Below are 17,398 nucleotides of genomic sequence, written 5' to 3'. Positions count from 1 at the left end.
TTCAACAACAGTGTTTGGGCCTTAAGCATTTATTAGAGTATATTAGGAGTTAGTAAAGATAGAACACATGGAGTACAGAAAGTACAGAAAGAAAATCCTATCTCCCTTAGGGTTCAGAATTGACACCTTCTTCTCCTTTCCGTTTTGCCATCAACCCGAGGTACAGGAACAAAAAGGCCCGAGCTAGGGAGTCAGCTTCCCTTCCTACTTCCTGTCTCCCTCCCCGGAAGGGGATGTTGTTCAAGCTGATTGGTTGAGGGTGGTCTCATGTTGATGTCTAGTCCATAGCCTCTGAGAACAATACCCCACTCAGGGCCAGCCAGGTGTGGTCTCAATTTAAGCAACCTTAAGTAGGTTCTTAGTCACCCAATTCAATCAATTCCAAATAAATCTTCAGATGGGCCCCCTGGGTGTTTGCCAAATCCCATTATTTTCTCACAGTAAGGAGTCATTTCCTATTCATTACATATAGTCAATAGAATTTTTTCCATTATATTTGCTGCTTGCCATATTTACCAGCTCCTTATTCTTTGCTTGAAGAAAAAATCTATTGTATAAAGCAGTGAGTTTTCAATATACAAGTATAGAAGCCATTGGCCTCCTTGATTCTTTAATCCTTAGCCACATTTTTCAACAAAATTTTCATCATCTTCTCTGTGTCTATCTTTCCATTGAAATCATTGATTATGAAAGCACATGTTGATTTAATTTGGAGGGTCTTGTGAAATTCTTCATAAAATTTTTCTTTGTTATCCTCTGAAACCAGTGTTGATATATAAGCTGAAATTATTTTCATGACTGTCTCTTAGAAAATATTTATTTATTTCTTCAATATGAGCTGGTCAAATGACCCATGAAAATTTTCTCATAATTTCTGAATGTATTAGAACACCAATTCTATCAGATCCTTAATTTACCTCTACATACTTGTGTTATCCTTCCCTTTAAAGATAACTTCCTTTTGTCTTCTGGCTTCATTTGTATTAAGAATTTCAAGACTGTTATAATTTAACACCTCCAGTAATATGTTAACTTATTGTTATGGAATACCTACCATTTAGGGTACCAAGAATGAAGTTTAAGTTTATAGAGCATCTAAAAACTTTACTTCTTAACAATTCTCAGCCATCATTACAGCAGAAGTAGGCCACAGAGGACTAAGTAGCATTTTGTCTTTTTTTATAATGAATTCTCTTGATCAAAGAATTCTTCACCAAATTACTAGCCTATTGATGATGTTCCTTTCTATACTTAGCTAAGTAGGTCTTTGGAAAAGACATTCACTCATTTGCCAGGGCCATACTAGAAGTCTTTTCATCAAGGCAGATCCAGGCAGAGCTTGCATTTAATGCCATAAACTCTAGAGTTCAGTGTTCTCTCCCAAAATAAAATATCAGAGTATGACTTTGTAAAGGGGAAAAAGATTAATAAAAATTAAAATATAAGTGAAAAATACAAGCTAAAGTTTAATTTTTCTCTCCTTATTCTCCCAACTTCTTGTTCCAAAATCCAGTTTTAGAATCATCTTCATTGAGGTTGATTTTCCTTTTCTCTGTTCCTAAAAGTCTTTCCCAAGATTCTATTCTATTCTATTCTGTCCTCCATAGTATAGTATATACTCTGTAGCATATAGTATAGTATATACTCTAGCATAGTAAACTCCAGTTTACTTCAGTAAACTCAGGCATCTAGACAAGTTAAAACCTTTGCCAAATACTATGCCATATGTTACATGACCCTCAGAAAACTATACCTTGAGAAGTGATTCAAGAAGAAAAAACTAGAGGGGTAGAGCCAAGATGGCAGACGAAAGTTAGTAACCTTTCAGAGCTCCCTGCATGATCAAGCCAAAAATTTCCAAGTAATGCCATAGGACAATTCCTGGAGCAGCAGAACCCACAAAGGGATGAATCAAAATTGTTTTCCAGCCAAAAACAGCTTAGAGGTTTGGTAGGAGGGGGCTGCTGTGCCAGGGCATGAGTGGAGCCTAACCCTGTGGTCATGCCAACACAGATCCAGACCCAGGCAGCGCTGCACGAATGCAGCCCCAGGAAGGCCACCCGGACTCAGGCCCGCACCAGCACATATCCAGACCCAGACTGCACCCCAGGCAGGCCATGCCAGAGAAAGATTCCCAGAGCCTCTGAATTAGGTGTAGCTTCAGTGTTTTCTGGAACTAAGCTCACAGTCTGGTGAGAAGGCTAAGTGGTTGGCCGAGGAAAGATTGCAGGGCAATCTCTCCTGGCACTGACCCATGCAGGGAAACAGGAAGCAATCTTGAGTGGTGGTAGTGGCCCAGGTTGGGGAGAGGTGAAGGCTCACCAGAGCTCTCAACCTTAGCAAAACAAAATTTTGTTTCCTGGTTGAAGAGTAAGTAGGCCTGGGGTAATTTACAGACCAGAGAACAGGCCAGGCTAGTGAAGAACCTGCCTCTCCTTAAATCAATACACCTGGGACCCCCTGAAGCTTGGGACAGTGCATCCTGGAAGCAGTGCCTCACTTTAAGAAAGAATTGAAAGTTAAGAAATAGCCTGGCAAGATGAGCAGGCAGAAATAGAGTTGGACCATAGAACATTTTTTTGGTGACAAGGAAGATCGAGGTACACCCTCAGAAGAGGATAGCAATGTCAGGGCTCCTACATCAAAAGCTTCCAGGAAAAATATGACTTGGTCTTAGGCCATAGAAGTGCTCAAAAAGGTCTTTCAAGGTAAAGTAAAAGAGGTAGAGGAAAAAATGTAAAGAGAAATGAGAGTGGGGCAGCTAGGTGGCGCAGTGGATAGAGCACTGGCCCTGGAGTCAGGAGTACCTGAGTTCAAATCCGGTCTCAGACACTTAACACTTACTAGCTGTGTGACCCCGGGCAAGTCACTTAACCCCAATTGCCTCACTAAAAAAAACAAACAAACAAACAAACAAAAAAAGAGAAATGAGAGTGATGTAAGAAAGTCATGAAAAAGAAGTCAGCAGCTTGAAAAGTCAAATGGAAAAGCTCTCTGGAAAAAAAAAAATTGCCTAAAAATTAGGATCCAGAAAATGGAAGGTAATGACTTTAAGAGAAACCAAGACACAATAAAGCAAATCCAAATGAATGAAAAAATAGAGGACAATATGAAATATCTTCTTGGAAAAACAACTGACCTGGAAAATAGATCCAGGAGAGATAATTTGAAAATTATTGGACTGCCTGAAAACCATGATCAAAATAAGAGCTTAGACATTATTTTCCAAGAGATTGTCAGGGAAAATTGCCCTGATATTCTAGAAACAGAAGGTAAAATAGAAACTGAAAAAAAATCCAGCAATAACCTCCTGAAAGATAATCCAAAATGAACACTTCCAGGAATATTATAGCCAAATTTCAGAGCTCCCAGTTCAAGGAGAAAATATTGCAAGCATCCAGAAAGAAACAATTGAAGTACTGTGGAGCCACAGTCAGGATAGCACAAGATCTATCAGCTTCTACATTAAAAGATCAGAGGGCATGGAATAGGATATTCTGGAGGGCAGAGGAATTGGGATTACAACCAAGAATCACCTACCCAGCACAACTGTGTATAATCTTTCAGGGGGGAAAATGGGACTTCAATGAAAAAGAGGACTTTCAGGCATTTGTAATGAAAAGACCTGAACTGAATAGAAAAACTGACTTTCAAACACAAGACCCTAGAGAAGCATAAAAGGTAAACAGGAAAAAGAAATCATGAGAAATGCTAAAAGGTTAAACTGTTTACATTTCTAAATGGAAAGATGAATACATCTAATACATAGTAACTTTCTCAGTATTAGGGCAGATGATACAGTTGGGAATTGATTATGAAGGGATGATAGATGTAAAGCATTTATCTTTTGTATATTGTTTTTCCTGTGGGGCAGTCAGAACTGAATGGCATGCCCAGGGTTGCTCAGCTGGTGAGTGTCTTGTGTCTGAGGCCAGATTTGGGCTCAGTTTCTCCTGGGTCCAGGGAGGATGCTTTATCCGCTGTGTCACCTTGCCACCCCATGATAACATCTTTAAAATAAAATTAAGGGATGAGAGTATTGCACTGGGAGAGAGGTGAAATGGGGTAAAATATCTCACATAAAAGAAGCAATAAAAAGGTTACGGAGTGGAGGGAAATGTGGGAGAGGAGTAGGGGAGTGAATGAGCCTTACACTCATCAGAATTGGCTCAAAGAGGGAATAACATACACACTCAATTGGGTATAGCAAAGTATCTTGCCCTGCAGGAAAGTGGGAGAGGGAAGGGAATGATGGGGGAGGGGTAAAGGAAGAGAGGGAAGATTGGGGGAGGGACAATCGGAAGCAAAACACTTGAGGAGGGATAGGGTAATAAGAAGATAAAAAATGGAGTGAATATCATGGGGAGCTGATAGGATTGAGGGAAACACAGCAATAGTCATTGGGAAAAAATTTGAAGCAGAGGCAAGAACAATGTAAGATGAGGAAAAGGAGGAGAAGGATGGCACTTATTTTGCTAGGCTATTGTGAAGAAAATTCTTTGTCAGGTATAAGGTACTATATAGATGTTGGCTATAATTGTTAGAATAATCAACCTTATGGGCATTTTGTAAGGACATTTGCCTTTAAAGTACTATATAAATGTAGTCTACTATTAAAAAAAAAATAAGATGAGCAGGATGCTATGAGAAAAAAACATGGAAAGATTTACATGAACTGAAGCAAAGTAAAATGTACTGTATACAAAATAACAGCAATATTATAGGATGATCTGCTGCAAATGACTTAGTTATTCTCAGTATTGCTGTGATCCAACTTTGAAGGACTTATGAAAAAAAATGCAATTCATCTACAGAGAAAGAACGGATGGTATCTAAATACAGATGGAAGTATATTTTGTTGTTGTTGTTATTTCCTATTTCTAAAGGGGATTTTTTGTCTGATATGTTTCGCATGACTGCACATGTATAGCTTATGTTAAATTGCTTGAAGTCTTAAGTGGGGTAGGGAGGGAGGAGAGGAATTTGGAACACAAAGTTATAAAAATTGATGTTACAATTTGTTTTTACACGTAAGGTGGGGTAAATTATAAATAAATAGATAGATAGATAGATTTAATGACTTGAACAGCAACGAGAGAGAAAGAGAGAGACTTAATATGTAAGTTTCTTCATAGATACCTTGAATCTCTAGGGACATAAGTGAAATTGAAAAAAGAATGTGTAATCTTCACTCCCATTGCATGTCTGCTTATCTTCTCTCCTCCCCAAATCATAAAGCAAGCACATTTTTTTGTATCCTATCTCTTAATTACTTGGGGTTACTATTTATTTTGTCCCTCAATAGATAAGAAAAACTAAAGATACCTAAAGATCATCCTGGAAATGCCTAAAGGGATAAAAATCTTTTGACCTCTCCTTATGCCAAGCTCCCCAAAAGACCTACTTTTATTTTATTTTTTTAAGACCTGTTTTTAATGGCTCCAGAAAAGTCTCCTGCATATGCCTGCCAATGCTTTTCTTCATTCTGGTTAACAGTGAAAACTGGTAGTGTACCATCTCCCTCAACATTTATCCTCTGAAACACAATTTTTGGAGTCATGCCATTTTGTTTCAAGAAGATGTATAATCTTTGACTTTAATTAGCTTATCCTTCCCATTGGCTGTATGACTTAGTTTTTAAGGACTTAATTGTTAGTCTCTGAAATTTGCTTTGGACTTGCTTTACCTCAGTGAAATATGTTGAGGAAAGTCTTCATTGTTTCAAAACTAAAAAAGAAGTATACATAAAATCATATGTAAGATTTATACATTTTCCTCCTATCAAAACCCAAATGTTTTCTTCTTTGCAGACTATCTTTTTGAATTAGCATATAAGACAGGCAATAAATGTACATCTTGCTAATAGGAGTAAATATGTCTGAATTGCTCCATCTAAAGAAAATTCATTATCAATGGCTCCCATGAGAACCTGAATGCATTTCACAATATTTTAGAGTTCAGAACTTTAGTATATAATGAATGAATATATATATATATATATATATATAATGGCAAAATGAGTTTAAAATAACACACACAATACTTAATGGGAAATTGTTGGATACTCCAGAGATAGCATAATTTCTCTATCCTCTCCAATTGATGCATAAGCAGTAATTTTTAGAGTAGCCTTTTTTCAGATATTAAGTGGTACGATATGACAAAATATCTCTTGAAATGATGTTTCTCCTTGATTTTGTACACATGATAAAATGAACTCTGCCATTTCCTTTTAATTATGTATTGAATAAACAAGCTCATATAAAGCCTGTGAACTAGCCTTCCATTTTGTTGCAACTTCATTCTTCTGTTTTGTTTTGTTTTGATCTTTTTTTATTTTTTTAACGTGAGAATATCAAGATTTACCCAATTTAATTTCTCTAGTATAGAAATTCTTAACCTAGGGATCCATTAATTTGTTTTTTAAAAAATAATGGTAAGGGCAGCTAGATGGCGCAGTGGATAGAGCACCGGCCCTGGACTCAGTAGTACCTGAGTTCAAATCCAGCCTTAGACACTTAACACTTACTAGCTGTGTGACCCTGGGCAAGTCACTTAACCCCAACTGCCTCACTAAAAAATAAAAAATAAATAATAATGGTAAGAGGGCAGCTAGGTGGTACAGTGGATAAAGCGCTGGCCCTGTATTCAGGAGGACCTGAGTTCAAATCTGGCCTCAGACACTTGACACTTAATAGCTGTGTGACCCTGGGCAAGGCATTTAACCCTCATTGCCCTACAAAAAAAGAAAAAAAAGTTAAAACTGCAATTTATTTCCATTATATGTATTTTTTATTATATATTTTTATTCTTTTTTATATGTATGTTTATTCTTTTAAAACATTACTTTGAAAATAGGCCCATAGTCTTCACTAGATTTCCAAGGGTCCATAATATAAAAAATATAAAAAAGCCTTGCTCTAGTGGTATGTCTGCTCATTCGTCATTAGATAAGCATGTCACATTAACAACAACAATAATGATAATAATAATTAACATTTATATAGCACTTACTATGTGCCAAGCACTGTACTAATAACAATTTTACAATTTATTTCCATTATATGTATTTTTTATTATGTATTTTTATTCTTTTTTATATGTATGTTTATTCTTTTAAAACATTACTTTGAAAATAGGCCCATAGTCTTCACTAGATTTCCAAGGGTCCATAATATAAAAAATATAAAAAAGCCTTGCTCTAGTGGTATGTCTGCTCATTCGTCATTAGATAAGCATGTCACATTAACAACAACAATAATGATAATAATAATTAACATTTATATAGCACTTACTATGTGCCAAGCACTGTACTAATAACAATTTTACAATTTTACAACAACAGTTTTACAATTTTTAACTCATTTTATCCTCACAACAACCTTGGGAGATAGGTATTATTATTCCCATTTTACAAATGAGGAACCTGAGGCAAACTGAGGTTGTGACTTGCCTCAGGTCACAGAAAAAGGAAGTGTCTGTAGCTGGATTTGACCTCCCCTCATCCTAATTTCATTTCTCCATTTACTTTGCCACCTAGGAGGAGATTAATGTATAAGGAACTGAAAGTAGGTCATAGCTGTAAAGCAGTGTGAGGATCAAATGAGATAATCTTTGTAAAATACTCAGCATATTTTGTGGCATATAGTAGATGATATATAAATGCCAGCTATTATTATTATCACCATCACCACCACCACCACCACCCCCCCACCATCATCAGTACCACCCTCATTATCTCCGGCCTCTTTGCCTTTAAACTTGCTGTCACCCATGCCTGGAATTGCCTTGCAAAAAAAAAGAAAATCTCTATGCAGATTATTCACAGATGTAATTTCCACTTTCCTTTTTTGTTTGTTTTTTTGCTTTTTTTGTTTTTGTTTTTTGAGAGGCAATGGGGGTTAAGTGACTTGCCCAGGATCACACAGCTAGTAAGTGTTAAGTGTCTGAGGCCGGATTTGAACTCAGGTATTCCTGACTCCAGGGCCAGTGCTTGCTTTATCCACTGCACCACCTAGCTGCTCCCCACAAATATAATCTCTCCAGAACTAATATCTGTCCTGAGCTCCAGTCCTGTATTACTAACTGCCTTTCAGACATCTTGAACTGGATGTTCCATAGACATCTTAAACACAGTATATTCAAAACAAAGCATTATCTTTACCTTCAGATCCTCTCCTCTCCCACAAACTTTCCTTTTACTGTCAAGGAAACCAATATTCTTCCAGTTTACCCAAACTTATGAGCTCCTTGTTATCCTTGACTCAGTCCCATCTAAATTACAGAGCCCATCTGTTGCCAAATATTTCTGTTCCTACAGCACCTCTTATATATGTCCCTTTCTCTTCACCCACCCAGCCCCACCCTAGTGCTTATAACCTCTTGACTACCGCCAGGACTGTTGCAGTAGCCTGATAGTTGGTCTTCCTGCCTCAAGTATCTCCCTACACCAATCCATTCTTCATTCAGTTTCCAAAGTGATTTTCCTAAAGCACAAATCTGACCAAATCATCCCCTTACTCAATTAATTCCAGTGGTTCAGTATTATCTCTGTGATCAAAAGCCAGTCTCTGTGTTGTAAAGCCTTTCACAGCCTGGCTTATTTCTGTATTACTGGTTTTCATAAAACTTTACTTCCTTCCACATACTCTGTGATACAATAACACTGATCTACTTGAATTTCTTCACATACAACATTTTATGTCCCATTGTGTTGGATGTCCTCTATACTTTGAATACTCTCTCCTCTCCTCACCTCAACTTCTTAGTTTCCCTGACTTCCAAACTCAGCCTAACTCCCACCTTCTATAGTAGGCCTTCTCTAGTTCCCTTGCTGCTTATGCCTTCCCCTATAAGATTATCTTACATCTACTTTCTCCATATTTTATATTTCTCTGTATGTACTTAGTTATTTATATATTGTTTCCCCTGTTAGAGTATGAGCCCTGTGAGGTCAGAGATAGTTTTTTGCCTTTCTTTATATCTCATAGTGCCTGGCACATAATACACACTTTTAAAATGTTTGTTGATTGATTAATTCTGAGAACATATACACACATACATGCATGTATTAATGGTACTAAGCAATTCCAGAACTTGATTCCTTCTTCTCCTCTTTCCTACCTCCCTACTTTATTCTATAAATGCATATATGAAATTATTTTAATAAGTGTACATTCTTAAATGAATCACTTTAAGCCATATTACATGAAATTGGTCATTTTACATTAAGATATAATTTATATCATTGATATAGGAAGTTAATGAGCACATATAGTACCTCAGATGACCATCAACATTTAATTTGTTTCATATTACCTGTCATCCCCCTTCCTTACTGCTATTATTCTGACCATAGAGTCAGGGTCTTAGGGTTCATTCCCTTTATGACAACATAAGGAAATATATTGAAGCAGAATATTTAAACATAAAGCCTAAGAATATTTATCTTTATAACTGTATACTCATAGATGCATACATATATAAGATTTCTGGCTAGGTGGGTGGGACTAGCTTGTTCTTTCCCTCACTAAAGCTCTCTTGACCAAACTTGGCACAATTTTCTTCAAACTTCCAGCACATACTTTAACATATTGCTTTTCTCTGTGGCCCCAAAGGAAAATAGCATCTTGGTTCAGACAGTACTTTTTACTAATATAGATTCAGCCCACATGGATATTCTAGACCAAGCTTATTTGTCAGGTCCTACATTTTTCTACCCAAGTCAATCTGGCAATAAGTTGTATTATAGGAACCTCTGAGGTATCTAGGGCTAAGAAAATTTGACCATTAATGTTTTATTGTACTCTAGAAATACTCCTTAGAGAAGAGGAAAATTTATCTTTGGAGTCTATTGAAGATATTCTATGTATGTGGCATACACACACACACACACACACACACACACACTCTCACATCCTGAGAATATCCTGAGAATAGCTGCTCCAGGTTTAAGGTATTGTATGGGTCCACATCCATTCAAAATGATTATTCATAAACCCCTTCTTATCATTGCCATTATATCTTGGTGCTTGCTTCTAACACCCACTCTCCCTTTCCATTCTTCTCACTAATGCCATCATCCCTACCAAGTCATAAATATAAGATTTCTAGGGCTTACTTACAAAGGAAAAAGAGTACTACAAATTAATATTAAGAGTATATTTACATACTTATTTATATTGAGAAGGTATGAAAAATGCTTATAAAGTTTATAACAATCCTAAAAGGTGTCAGGTTCTACATTGTGGGACCAGTTAAGTGGTGAAGTGGATAGAGTGCTAAGCCTGAAGTCAGGAAGACATGAATTCAAATCAGGCTTCAGGTACTTACTACCTATATGACCCTGGACAAGTCACTTTACCTCTATCTCCCTCCATTTCCTCACCTATGAAAATAACACTTACCTAAAGCCCTTAGCATAGTTCCTGGCACATAGTAGGCATGTAATGAATGCTTTTCCTGTCCCTCCCTTCTCCTCTAGCTTGCTTGCTATTTTCTAGTCAAAGTTCTCATCGTCTACCTGGCCCATAATTCTGCCATTCTGGATTCTACTGTACTCCCAACATCCAGGTGTTGTTTTTCTATGGCCCCTAAGTGAGAATTACATATTCAGTCCCAGAACACTTTCCACCATTTTGGAATTAGGCTACCTGACTACTCAGCACATAGTTTATTTATCAGTTTATAATCCCAATTCTCAACAAGTCACAAAGCCTTCAGTTCACTCATGGCTTTTTGATATTCCACACACATCTGTATGTAATCACTTAGCTAATAGATATCTCTCCTTCTTCTACCCAAAGGGGAGAGAGAATAACAAATAATTACCAGATACTATTATAGTTCTTGATATGTAGAAAGCAAAGTAATTTATTTCAATAACCAGATGATGACCAAGATTTTCATTATAGGTGGGGATTGTTTTGATTTACTTTAGTTTCTAGAGTGAAATGGGATATATGTGTAGATATAAAATAGAGTTGATTTTCTTACTCAGTCAAGTTTATAAAACTCAGGATAGAAAATTAATTCCATTCTTTATACAGATAATGATATGGAAAGTTGCAGAAATAGAGATAGGTTTCCCTACCTTTCTGTAGCACTATAACACTTTTTGTTATTATCACACTAGATCATCTGATAACTGGTTGGTCTTTCATTTTGATTTTTTCCAGGAAGAAGTGGTCTTTGTTCATAATTCTATAATAGGCATTTCTCTAAAAAGTAATTATGGCAAATATGGGTTCCTACATATTAGCTCTTCACACTTCTTTCTTACTTCAGATTCCCTGAGCACAGAAAAGGCCAAAGTTTGTCTAGTATATTGGGTACTGGCTAGAATCTGAAAACATGCTGTGCAATTTGAAAACTTGCTCATTCTTATTCATGGCAACTTCCTTCATCTCAGGCACTGTCTACCCACTTACAGCTTGAAGACTTATGTCTCACATCATTTATTTCATAGCAAAATAAGTTTGTGCCTCAAAGACAGACTTGAGTTAGAAAATGCTCACATAAGATTGGTTTGTCACTGTCTATCCATTTACTCATCATCAGGTTGGTCTCAGAGCCTTTCCATATTCTCTTATGACCCTATATTCTACTTGTAAATCTGTCTTTCATGATGAGATTTTAAAGAATCAACCACTAATTCTCATTGTCTTTGCCTGCTTTTTCCAACCAGGCCGAATTCCAAGAGCAGTGGCCTCTGTCAACCAGCATTTGTTAAAGTCTGATGATGTGGTGAGCTGCTGCCTTGACCTTGGTGTGCCCAGCATCTCATTCCGAATCAATGGGCAGCCTGTTCAGGGAATGTTTGAGAACTTCAGCACTGATGGACTCTTCTTCCCTGTGGTGAGCTTTTCAGCAGGCATCAAGTAAGTTAATATTGTCTGTTCCTGGAGATTATCATGGCCAGTCCTTCTTTCCCTGCCTCCATCCCTGTGAGCTAAAGTCCATGTTGTTCACATTTTTCAGATTTCTTCAGTCCTTTTGACAATTTCTGATATGAATTATTCAGAAAATGTGAATAGGAAATGGAGCATAATCCAGTGGAAAAAATGTGGAAATAGCAACTATATTAACTAAAAATTTCTCAAGAGTGGCTAAATGCAGTATTGTATTTGAAATAAAAGGATCTGGGTTTGATTCCTGAATTCTGCTTATTGACTATGTAATCTGCATTTTTATGTTCTCTCTGTGTGCTCAGCAATAAAATTACCTTAGATGACTTCTAAGGTACCCTTTAGGTCTAAATCCAATGATCCTCTAGGGTCTATTGACAGTAGCAGAGCCATTAGGTAGAATTTTATCCCTCCCTTGGAGGGACTTAGGGAGAGATATTAAATGTTATAAGAGTCCAAGAGGGAATATGATCCTGTAGCTTAAAAATCCAAAGAAAGATTCTTCTCAGAATGGGGAGAAATTAATTTAGTTCCATATCATTAGGCCTATGCACATGAGACTGAGACAAGCAGGCTTACCATGGAATGGGGAATTTAACCTGAGGTAAGTGATAGTTTGACTTTAGGCATTACTGTATCATATCAATCTTTAAAATGAGAACATCCCAACCCTCACTCTGTCCCCCTTTCTGAAAAGCGTGGTTTGATGGTGTGTGTTTTTTCCTTCCATTGAAAGTAAAATTACTCTTATTCTGTTCTGTGACTTAAAATATTGATAACTTTTGTGATTAAAAATAATTTATTTCCTATAAAATCTTCTTTTGTGTTCTTTTTTGCATATGGAAATGTTCATGTTTGTTGATGTTTGTCAAGTTCATAATTTTTAAAAAGGCAAAAACATAGCTCCTTGCCTCAAGAAGCACACATTCTAATGAGGGAGATATACAAAAATTACACGTGTGTTTGTGTGTATGTGTATGTGTGTGTGAAATAAATTCTAGTTAATCCCAGAAGGAAGTACTAGGGGAGGGAAAACATATGGACTAGGAAAGGATTCTTACAGAAGGCTAGAAGGCAAGATTTGAGCTATCTTGAAAGAAGCTAAAAGGAGGTAAAGAGGAAGAACATGCCAGGCATGAGGGAAAGCTGAAAAAGAATAGAATGAAGAAATGAAGTAACATGTGGGAGGGGCAGAAAGAAAGCCAGTGTGTCTCAATTGTAGAATGCATGGAAGAGAAAAAAGTGTAGGAAGATTGGAATAAAATCTAGTGGAAGCTGATGAGATCAACAAGTGAGATAGTATAGAGGGAAAAAAAAGGAAAACACCCATAATAAAGCATTGGGGGACACCTAGGGCATGACTTGAATGAAGAATCAGCAAAGGAGATTGAGGAGTGGTCTGGAAGGTAGAAGAAGAACCAGTAAGGAGTCCTGTTATTAGAAACCTAGAGAGCAGACAAAATTTTCAAATGCTGCTGGGAAGCAAAGTAGGGTGAGAATAAAGAAAAGGACATTAAATGTGGTGCTGAAGATATTATTGGTAGCAGTTCAGTTGACTGATTAGTTCAGAATCCAGATTATAGGGAGTTATTAAAGGAATGAAAACAGAGGAAGTAGAAGCATTGAGTGTAGAAGGCTTTCTCAATAGTTTAGCCATGCAGAGGAGGACATATTTAGGATGATAATTAGCTGGGAAGGTCAGGTCAAGTGAGAGTTTTTAAGGATTGAGGACATTTAGGTATGTTTATAGAAAGCAAAAAAGCACCTTCCTTTTCTATTGGTAAATGTATGTTTTATGGATATAATTTTCCCTCGAGGACTTCTATCGATGCATGCCAGAAATATTAGTATGCTGTCTCATGACTATCATTTTTTCATTATTCATTGTTTTGATGATTTATTCTTTGATCCACTCATTATTTAGGATTTCGTTGTTAAGTCTCCATTCAGATCTCTTTTGTTCCTACTCTCTGAACTGATTGCTATTTTATCGTGTTATATAATCTGTAAAGGATATGTTTATTATTTCTGCCATTTACAATTATTTGTAATGTCTCTGTGCTGAAAAAGCTGTTTAGCATTGAGTAATCCAATATAGAAAAGACTATTCGTTTTTAAATTCTAGTTTCTCCAGAAATCTATTAAATTCTATGTTTTTCTTTAGGTTTATGATCTCGTTAGATTTCTCTAAAACTAGAAGGACATTGTGTTCTTTTACCACCATTGTATTTATCTCTATGTCTTCTTGTAATACAGATAATTTTTCCTTTATCAATTTAGATGCTATGGCATGTACATTTAATATTTATATTTGTTTTTTTTTCTATGATTTCTTTCAGTATAAGGTAGTTTCCTTATTTATCTCTTTTTAAGTTATAGATTTTTAAAATTTTACTTTGTATGAGAGCATAATTGTAAGTCCTGCCTTTTAGGGTTCACTTAATACATAGTGAATTTTGTTATAGCTCCTAATTTTTAGTCTATGCATGTCTTTGTTTTTTAAATATATTTCTTGTAAGCAACATATTGTGAGATTTTGTTTTCTGATACAACCTGACATATTTTAAAAATTGTTTTTAGATTGTTTAATCCATTCATATATGAAGTTATGAGAGTCAATTTTACATTTTCCTTCATTTGTCTCTAGTACTATTTTTATTAGGCTTTTTTGGGGGGGAGAGTGTTATTCTAATTACATTTCCTCTATTATTTTTGCTTAATCTACTTTAAGGAAACTATATCCTAAATAGTTCTGTTTCTTTACTCTCAAATCCCCTTACTCTGTCACCCTTTCCCCTAGTTTCAGTTTACATCTTTACATCTTTACAAATTAATTTTTTTCTCTTCTAATTCTTTCCCTTCTTTCAATTTTGTACCTTTTTTTCTCAAAAGGATTTTTCTTGTTCTATTCATTATAAATTTTACATCTATTCTTACTGTTTTTCTTTGATTCATGTCCCATGTAGTAGTGTGTTCCTTCTTTATAAAGGCTCCTTATTATCCATGGAATTAAAACTTATAAAATAGTTTGACTTCCCTCTTAAAAGTTTTTGTGTTATTACCTTGGAGATATTGTTGCTTCATCACCTTTGTTTTGCTGTATCTCACTCTCAGAATTTTTAATTCCTGCAGTAGGAAAAAAGAATAGAAATATTATCACTTGGCAGAAATATTCCTATGTTCTTGATTGTGTAGTCATTATTTTATTCATGCCCTCCTCATGATCTTTCTTCCCCTTTTACCATGAAATATTCTCTCTAGGTTCATGTCTTCCCACTTTTCTGGATGTCAATTGCTCTAATGTGCTTTACTTCCTCTTCTCTTGAAGTATTTTGCTCTATCTCAGATGCAGTAGTCTCTCTAACTACTGAATACCTGCATATTATATCCACTGTAATGTTCCCTTCTCTCACTATAGAATCTCTTTCTCCCATTATGGCTGCCTTCTTCAGTGGGATACCCTCTCACCACTGAACCAATAATTCCTACTTTCAGACTGGAGCAGAATTTATTATGTTATAGCTGAGGTTAAAGAAAAGGCAGGGGTCTCAATCATAATCTCAGACAAAAAAAGAGTTAAACATTTTTCCTAAAAAGTATCATCGACAATGAAGTAGCATAAAAAAATTTTACAGCAAGTCTCTCTGATAGAGGCCTCATTTCTCAAATATATAGGGAAATGAGTTAGACTTATAAAAATAGGAGCCATTCTCCTATTGATAAATGGTCATAGGATAGGAACAGGCAATTTTCAGAAGAAGAAATAAAAGCCATCCATAGTTTTATGAAAAAATGCTCTTTATATCTTTAAACCACCCTGTACATTTTCATAATTTTTATAAGTGATAGCCAAAAGTTTTCAAATGAAAACTCACTCTTTATTATAGTAAACATTATTATCTGTTTTAAATAAAAATATCTCCCATGAAATATTTAAGTTTTCAAATATCTATTTTATTACCTTGTTTTGAAAACTCAATTTATAATCTAACAGCATCCAGATTTTTTAAATGTTATCTTTTTAAAACTTTCTAACAGTATTTCTTTTAAAATGATTTCCTAAATTTCAGTTTAGGAAAAATTAGACCAAAACACAAACAGAAAATGACAACACTGTCAACATACATACATATGAAGCTTCAAAGGGGAAGATGAATTGTTCTCAAAACCAAAAAGCCTTCTTGAAAAAAGTGCAAAAAAGGAATTTTAAAATGATAGAGATAGAAGAAAAATTGGAAAAATAGATAAGTTATATAAGAGAATTATGGGGGGGAAGGCAGTGGCTTAGAAAACGAAGGACAAAAATTGATTGAAGAAAACAGTTCCGTAAAAAATACAATTGGCTAAATGGGGGCAGGGGGATCCACTAAAGAAAACAACTCCTTGGGGCAGCTAGGTGGCACAGTAAATAGAGCACTGGCCCTGGAGTCAGGAGGACCTAAATTCAAATCCGGCCTTAGATGGACACTTACTAGCTGTGTGACCTTGGGCAAGTCATTTAACCCCAATTGCCTCACAAAAAAAAAAAGAAAAGAAAACAACTCCTTAAAAACTAGAATTGGCCAAATGACAAAGGAGGTATAAAAGCTAACTGAAGAAAATAATTCCTTAAAAATTTTGAATTGGCCAAGTGGAAGCTAATGATTCTATGAGATAACAATAATCAGTTAAACAAAATCAAAAGAATGAAAAATTAGAAAAAAAATGTAAAATACTTCATTGGAAAAACAACTGGCTCAGAAAATAGATCCAGGAGAGATAATTTAAGAATTATTTTCCTACCTGAAAATCATGATCAAATACAGAGTCTGAATAGCATCTTTCAAGAAATTATCAAGAAAAATTCACCTGATATCCTAGAACCAAAGGATATAATAGTCATTGAAAGAATCTATTAATCACCTCTTGAAAGAGATCCAAAAATGAAAATTCCAAGAAATATTGTAGTCAAATTCCAGAATTATCAGGTGACTTTTATGCATTAAAAACTATCAAATAAAACTAATTAATTAAAAGGAAATAATACAATATTAGGTAATCTGATTTATATAACTGAGTAAAAGATTACAGACCTTCCAAATTGGTAGGGGGAGCTGAATGAACCGTTCCCTGAATTCAGAAAAAGAGGTATCCTGTTTTCCAAAAGTGACTGTGGACAATCAATGTGTAACACACAAACAATAACTGATTGATCAGTATGTGACCAATTTTCAGATAAGACAGATGGGTTTCTTGAGATGTATGATTGTGAGAAAACTCTTTGCATCAGTTTTGGATCTGACCGAGCTTCTGGTCATCAAAAGTGGGTCCTTAATTAAGGGTCTCTGCACAGCAGGTAGAGGTGGTCCAGCTTCTTAGTCATACAGGGATAGGTTCAAACAATGCAATAAGGTTTTCTCTCAATTCCCACAATTGAATAAAGTTTTCTCACAAGATACAAGTTAGACTAGACACATAATTGAATAGAAAGGGAACTGAGCTAACTCCAACAT

The 17,398-nt window shown here is 35.6% G+C and overlaps 1 protein-coding gene across 1 annotated transcript in view; it reads left to right on the top strand.

Annotated features, from left to right (window-relative positions):
- RYR3 (ryanodine receptor 3) overlaps positions 1–17,398 on the top strand; it is a 681,173-nt gene that overhangs the window by 371,418 nt on the left and 292,357 nt on the right. The window contains exon 19 of the mRNA XM_043982013.1: positions 11,687–11,879. Within this exon, the coding sequence (XP_043837948.1) occupies positions 11,687–11,879 (193 nt within the window). The remainder of the gene's footprint in view (positions 1–11,686; positions 11,880–17,398) is intronic.

Source organism: Dromiciops gliroides, chromosome 2, assembly GCF_019393635.1.
Source record: "Dromiciops gliroides isolate mDroGli1 chromosome 2, mDroGli1.pri, whole genome shotgun sequence".
Classification (NCBI taxonomy): Eukaryota; Metazoa; Chordata; class Mammalia; order Microbiotheria; family Microbiotheriidae; genus Dromiciops; species Dromiciops gliroides.
The sequence above is the reverse complement of the archived record's forward strand: the minus strand, read 5'-3'. Positions and strand labels throughout refer to the sequence as shown.